Source organism: Morone saxatilis, unplaced genomic scaffold (assembly GCF_004916995.1).
Source record: "Morone saxatilis isolate NCDOM2014 unplaced genomic scaffold, NCSU_SB_2.0 Contig15, whole genome shotgun sequence".
Classification (NCBI taxonomy): Eukaryota; Metazoa; Chordata; class Actinopteri; family Moronidae; genus Morone; species Morone saxatilis.
This window is the reverse complement of record NW_023339707.1, coordinates 26,651,717-26,659,015: the sequence shown is the minus strand read 5'-3', so window position 1 is coordinate 26,659,015 and position 7,299 is coordinate 26,651,717. Positions and strand designations below refer to the sequence as shown.

The 7,299-nt window shown below is 42.9% G+C and overlaps 2 protein-coding genes across 2 annotated transcripts in view; one reads left to right on the top strand and one right to left on the bottom strand.

The window, feature by feature from the left end:
* The first annotated feature begins 1,405 nt into the window (after nt 1–1,405).
* LOC118324300 (catechol O-methyltransferase B-like) lies at nt 1,406–2,216 on the top strand. Its single transcript, XM_035656569.1, has 2 exons — nt 1,406–1,596; nt 1,675–2,216. The coding sequence occupies exons 1-2, from the start codon at nt 1,507–1,509 to the stop codon at nt 1,855–1,857; spliced, it is 273 nt and encodes a 90-aa protein (XP_035512462.1). The 5' UTR covers nt 1,406–1,506; the 3' UTR covers nt 1,858–2,216.
* Nucleotides 2,217–2,829: 613 nt separating this feature from the next.
* The window catches only part of abt1 (activator of basal transcription 1), a 4,839-nt gene continuing 369 nt past the window's right edge, over nt 2,830–7,299 (bottom strand). The window contains exons 2-5 of the mRNA XM_035656566.1: nt 4,972–5,344; nt 4,507–4,682; nt 3,462–3,647; nt 2,830–3,379 (exon numbers count right to left, since the gene is read on the bottom strand). Of these exons, the coding sequence (XP_035512459.1) occupies nt 3,200–3,379; nt 3,462–3,647; nt 4,507–4,682; nt 4,972–5,326 (897 nt within the window). The 5' untranslated portion in view covers nt 5,327–5,344 and the 3' untranslated portion in view covers nt 2,830–3,199. The remainder of the gene's footprint in view (nt 3,380–3,461; nt 3,648–4,506; nt 4,683–4,971; nt 5,345–7,299) is intronic.

The following is a 7,299-nucleotide window of genomic DNA, read 5'->3' as shown; positions in this document are numbered from 1 at the left end:
CAGTGCTGATCAGATATGGATCCGCCATTGTTTCCTGCTACGCACGAGTTGAAACTTTGCAGCCAACATGAGAGCAGCTCAACATGCAGTACGTTACCTCCACTGGCTGCGTCTAACTGTCATGGCAGCAGCCAAAATGGCAAACTCGAGGCTTCAAAACAGTTCTCCACAAACCAATGGGTAATGTCTGATCATACTGTTGGGTCCCTATAGGGAGTAAAACCAGAGAACAAAGGGATCCACTACAACTGTTGCAGATTTCGGTTATCCCCTCTGGTTACCTGATCCCTCTGGAGAGCAGATTCATCCACTGCCCTTAAAGGACCAGTGGTAGGATTTAGTATCGCCTAGATCCAATATTTGTCCTTAACCTGCAGGGGGCTCAATGCTACATGTGAGAACACAGAACTGTCTGTCTTCAGGTCTTGAAGGTAAACCTGATGCAGGGCCAGTGTCCTGCCAATGTGGGATCTATAACACTCGTCCTGCAGGTCCACTGTGGTCAAGTAAATGGTAAATGGACCTGTACTTGTATAGCGCTTTTCTAGTCTTCCAGGATGTCCTGTTGAACTCTTTGCAGTCAACATTTTGCAGTGGGTATTTTGGGAGATGAGGAACAGGAGTGGAACCCAGCTGAGAGAGGAGATCTCTGAACCCCTGTGCGGAGGTTTGCTACGACTGAGAGCAGCTGACAAACTGTAAATGAAAACCCCTGATGGAAACCCCCTAGGGTTCTGCCTCAAGGTTGTCACAGAACAAACGCTGTCTGGAGAGGCAGCAGACTGGGTTCTGAGGGCCTCTGGTCTTAAACGTCTGCTCTGCTGACTATGGTTAGCTCTATTGTGCTTGTTGGTGTCCAAACATCACCTGGAACCACTAAGACCAGCTGGGATGTCCAAGTCCTATCATCTCCAACATCTTCTGAACACACTGGTTGGACCTTTTACCTTGTGGCCGTCATAGTTCAAGACATCCACTCGCTTCCTTCCACCTCAGATACAGGGTCGAAGTTAAGTTCCTGGTTCACAGATGAAAAACTCATGTATTATTTGATTAAAAATAATTACATTATAATTAAAAGTTTTGAGGCTTTCTGATCCTTTAGAGGTTCATACATTATCCAGTATCTCCTCCTCACCACCTCTCACAAAAACGTCGACTGCTGTGACTTTTCTTTTCTTCTTCACGTTTTATTTTTGGTGGCTGAACACCATTAATATATATTAACACGTCTCTAATAACGTGACACATTTGGTGCTCAGCGGGATTTCATTTTGGATCCTGGTCAGATATCTGACACTAAAGCTGATGCTGTGAAAGAACAAACTTCTAATTCAATTCAAATATCTTATTTGTAGACCTTACTCCTTATAAGAATATTTAGGAAAGGTAGAGACATAAACAGGTTTGTACTTATTGAATGGTTATTGATCTGGTTATTGATCGCTAATGTCACTCTGTTAGGTGTGTGTGCTGGAAGGTGAGTCAGCTGACCTGATTCCCAAGATGGCCAACATGTTTGGAATCCAGACGTTCGACTTTGTTTTCCTGGACCACTGGAAGGACCACTACCTGCCTGACATCAGACTGCTGGAGGTACTGACCACTGACCTTTGACCCCTAACCTCTAAACCTACCATATGTTCTGACCTTAAACCCCAACGCCCCCTGCAGGACTGCGGCCTGCTGGCTTGGGGCTCGGTGGTCCTGGCTGACAACGTGGTCTGCCCTGGAGCTCCGGACTACCTGAACTACGTCAGATCCAACCTAAAGTACAGCAGCAGATTCTACCAGGCTCACCTAGAGTACACCAGAGTCCTCGACGGACTGGAGAGATCTGAGTACCAGGGAGACTGACAGGGAGAAACTAACAGGTAGAATCCAGACTGAACACCTGAATCATCACACCGGGACCAGGTTTACAGGGTCACGCTGTGTCTGTTTTATGATTTTGGCAGACAGTTCCAAATACTACAATATCCATGAGCCTCAGCGACAGCTGCCCTGGAAAGGAGGTGTAAGTCAGAGTGGTAGATAAAACGCTTTACGTTGTTACTGAAACACGTTACCATGCTAACTGAATTCAATGTGACACTGCAGGTTGTTCCTTTAGCTTCCACCTGCTGTGATTGGGTGTTCAACTGCTGTTGTAATGTCATCAGCTTGTCAATCAATAGGTTTGGTGTTGTAGTTTTCTAACCATGTTGTAAACGTTGTCCTCTAAATGTGTAAAATGTATTTAATGAACTCTTTTATTTAAACATTATGCACTTCCTGTTTCCTGTCCTGATCTTCATTACAAAAAACACACATGTCACCTGCAGGGTGGGAAGCCGGTGAGAATCTGTTCATTGATTGATCAGCTGATCTGATAGGATATACATATACATAAACAGAGCTGCTCTACTATAATATTAATGATCAATAGCTTTATTAATACAGTTGATTGGACACAGACTACCTGCAGCTTTATTCAGATGTACTTGTAAGATTAAATAATATTCCATAGATTCTGAATTATTAAGAAAACATTTACTACATCAGTATTTTCTGTTCCAGATGCCAGTTATAGATCACTTTATTATTATTATAAACTAATAATACATCATCCTGATGTCTGGATGCTAAAGAGGTTCAGAGCACTGAAGAGCCAATAGTTCAGTCTGCAGGTCAGAATTAAGGATTAAAGAATTAAAAACAACTTCCCTGATTGGTTATTTGTTGCACAGCTACACAGTTTTGTTGTTGTTGTTATTTACTTGCAGTTCATTACAATGGGTTCATTCATTTCACCACAGACACCTCATGAATAAAAAGATATTATTTATCTGTTGGTGTAACAGGTGTTTTTATTCCTCCACAGACTGTACTACAGAGACAGACAGGTACAGAGATAGACAGGTACAGAGACAGACAGGTGGGGAAGGTAATCACAGAATTAAACTGATGAAAAAAACAGCTGGACACAAAGTCTATCAGGAATGTAGATTTATTTACATTTTATACAGAAATATAAAGGTGATGTAAAGACATCTAAACCACCTGTACAGGTGAATGATGTCAGATACTGTTGGACAAGGTCAAAGGTCAGGCCACTAAACAGTTCAATTATCTTAATTACAGCAGTCTTAATGAGCTCATTGACGTGGGTATAGAGTTCCATGGAAAGTGCCACAGCCAATCAGCTGCCTCCCTGCTGTCACTCTGATTGGTTGGAGTTGAAAATCTTGGCCAGCAGAGAGACGTTTGATTGGCTGTTCTGTTGGAGGAGGCGGGCCTTGTCCAGGTGCTTCTGGGAAATTGAGTGTCTCCTCTTTTTCTTCAACTGGATCTCATCCTCAGTCTGACGCTGAGTGAAGTCCCATGTCCTCTCGTCCACCTGGCAACCACAAATAAAGTTTAACCGTCATTACAGAGACTGCAGTAAGGCTGCAGGTACACTCAGGTGAGTTAGAGTTTACCTGTTGTCCGTCTCTCTGTCTCTTCCTCCTCACTTTGTCCAGGTGAGTGCTCTTGTCCACGTTGTTCAGGTAGAAGTTTGTTTCTCTCTTCGCCTGAGACACTTCGGTCCTTAGTCTTTGCTGCAGCACTGTCTGCTCGTAGGCCAGACGCTCGCTCAGGTGAGTCCACTGGAACCTGTGCAGGTACTACAGACAGGTAGAGAGACAGACGTGATCTGGTCTTACAGTTTGTCAGACTGAAACTGTTGGAAAAATGTGTGGAGACAGAAGTTCGTGAACAGCCTTTGCAGGATTTATTCAAATAGATACAATATAGTTCCAAGAGCTCTTCAGAATACCAAGTACAACAGTACAGAAAACCCACAGAATTCCTTAACCTCTATCGAGGCTTTTGGTCTTATACCTCTCATTGACGTCATTTCTCAGCAGCAGTGGTCATTTCTCATCAGCGGTTGGCTAGTTATGAATTTTCTAATTCAACATGTTATCTAATTTGGGCGCCTGGTTAGCTCAGTGGGTAGAGCTGGCGACCCATGTGCCGAGGCTGAGTCCTTGCTGCAGCGGCCCAGGGTTTGAATCCGACCTGCGGGCCTTTGCTGCGTGTGATCCCCGCTCTCTGTCCCCCTTTCCTGTCTCTCTCTATCATAAAGGCAATAAAAGCCCAAAAAAAAACAATAAAAAAACAAACATGTTATCTAATTTCAACAGAAGCGGATGGGAGTTTTGGGAGTTTCCAGCTGTGTGTCAAGGTGTTCTCCGATGCTCCCCTGGGTCCGTCCTTAGAGGACACTGGCTCTGGGAGTTTCCGATTTTGTGTCAAGGTGTTCCACAATGTTCTTTTGGGTTTGTCCTTAGAGGACACACTCAGTGTTTGTAGAACAGGAAATTGTTCTTAATGTTCCAAATATACTATATTAATAATGTACTAATATTTTCCACCACATAGTGTAATACCACCTCACATTTGTGAGCTGTCACGCTCTCTCTCTGCATTCAAGATTCAAGTGACTGCAATGCCACAGTGATGTTAGCGGTTAGCGGGTACCTTGATGTTCCAGAGGTCGGAGTAGAAACGTTGGCGTTTTCTGGTTCCCATCGGCGTGTTGTGAAGAGAAGCTGCGACTCTCTTGGCCACTCGTTTGTCTCTGAACTCAACCCATCCTTCAGTGAAGTCACACCTCCTCAACCCCGTCTTCCTCTTCCTCCTCCTCACCTCCCCGTCTGACCACACAGGACACAATAATTACTACAACTCCCAGGGTGCATTTCACTAAACCTCTGACTGTCTTCTTCTTCATAGCAATGGTAGCTGAGGAGCTTGGGTATTGTAGTATTTAGAAACATAATTCAGAATACACAGGACTTTCAGGAGATAGGCTTAATCAGTCTATGATATATTGATAGATAATATATCTTAGGGTATATTATGATATGTATTGATCATATAAAAATGTACATTGATCATATACATTGTTCATATTGATCATGTCTTCTGTATGTCTGATTTTACCTTCTGGCTGGAGGAAGATACGTCCGATCTCTCCGAACGCTGACAGCATGTTCCTCAGATGTTTGGGGCGGAGTCTCGGAGGAATGTGACCCAGGTAGATTATACCTGGAAGACACTTCCTGTCTGGACAGGAAGTCACTCCAACACCTTTCTGTTTGGTCTTCTTCTTCCCAGAAGCATCTTCATCTTCATCATTATCACCATCACCTACTTCTTTGTTTTTCTGTTCTTCATCACCACCTGAGTCTTCATCATTATCCTCATCCCCTCCTCTCCCTGCAGTGGCAGCGGCTTCCTCTTCCTCCTCTCTCTGAGATGTAGTCTTACTCTCCTCCTCCTCCTCTTTTCTCTCCATCTCTCTGCAGACTGATGACTGCAACAGCAAAAACAAAATAAACAACACAAACAGTAAAAACAACAACAGGGTGCCCGGTAGAGCTGGCGACCCATGTACAGAGTTGCTGCAGCGGCCCAGGTTCAAATCCGACCTGCGGCCTTTTGCTGCGTGTCATCCCCTCTCTCTCTCTACCCACCTTTCCTGTCTATCTTCGGCTGTCCATATCTAATAAAGGCATGAAAAGGCCAAAAAAATAACTTTAAAAAAAAACAAAAAAAACAACAACTCTTATCAGATTCTGATAAGAGTTTGTGGACACCAGCAATATAATCAACAATCAAACAGCAGAATCATTGATTACAGTTCAAAATATACCGTCCCTGCTATACATTGATATAGTGTCACTGCTATACATTAATGTAGTGTCCCTGCTATACATTTACATTAAGTATACTGTTACTGTGCTATACCATTAATATAGCTGTGTACTGCTACATACATTAGAATGTGTGGTTCCTGCGTATCACAGTAGAATATACTGCTTACCTGCGTACTAGCATTAATATACTTGTGTTCTGCTATAGCCTTAATGTATGTCCCCTGCTATACAATTAAGTATACGGTTACTGCTATAAACACTTAATATAGTTCCCTGCCCTAATACATTGGAAATAATAACCTTTGTACTTGTGCTATCAGCTGATATAAGTGTCCTGGCTATACATTGATATACTGGTTACTGCTCAATTAGGGATGTTGCATTTCAGGCGAAAGGTTCTCATTCGATAATCGTGGGGTATAATCAGGAGTTAATATATGGAAATAATCTAATAACGTATCCTCCCCCCTCACTCAGAAAGAGATCCGCCGCGATTTTTCAGAACTCTGCGCTTTTTTATATCACAGTGATGCAATTCACAGGCACCATTAATAGAACTGTACCGTGAACACACTGCGAATGACTTTAACGCCAATGAATAATATTTCTACATGAACAACTGAAACACTGAACATACCTTTGCAGAAGACCAGCATTGCTGCACGCGACATGTTTTTAACATCGCCCCGCCTGACTTCATAATACAGAGCAAAAGTTTTACGACTGCACCTATTTACAATTGTATTTGTGATAGTTAGAAAGATGAGCATTTATACCACCAATGCTCGGACGAGACGGGAGCGAGTCATTTACAAATAGTCCCGCCCGTGGTAGAAACCACCCTCACTCCGACCGGCCACACCAGATGCTGGGGGCACACACTAGTAATCGATTCGCGCAATTGATTTTGGCAAAGTTTGTCGGAAAGATTTGTACTTTCTCGTTAATTTTTCCACACGGTCTCCTAGGTGGGAAAGCCGGCAATTGACCTGTTGCTGTGACGAACAGGCCACAGCCGCTTTCCCCCGGGTGCTTTGCCCTCTTCACTAATGAGTAATGCATGGCTGGTTGTAGAATTTGTTGTGTTACATTGTATCTCTTTGTTTTCACTTGTTTTTTTTTGAAAAATAGCTCCACAATGGAACTTAATTATGACGGTTTGCTTCAGTAATCTCTCACTTCATATCTTCTTCTCTCCTTGTGTAACTTCCCCTACAGCTTGGCATCTAGTCCCCGCACACTTAGTTGAGTCATAATATGCTAACGCTTGCCCCCCGGTGCAAAAGGGCGCGCAGTGAAGAGTACAAACTTGGGTTTATTCTTCCTCCAGATACGATGAACTATTCCGATTTTTTCAATGATCTTATGGACTCAATTGAAATATTCAATGTGACCTCCTCATAGCTAACATTAATAAATACAGTGTGAGAAGAAACTGAAAAGTCTACAGACACATACTTTATGTAATGTCCTGCTATGACATGCTTAGAATGTCCTCAGTACCTTAAGCATTGTTTCATCTGATAAATCTGAAAAATGAATCAAAAAATTTCATTACAAGAGAAACAGGATATTGGAACAAATATCCTTCTGGTCGGGACTCAAAGGCCTA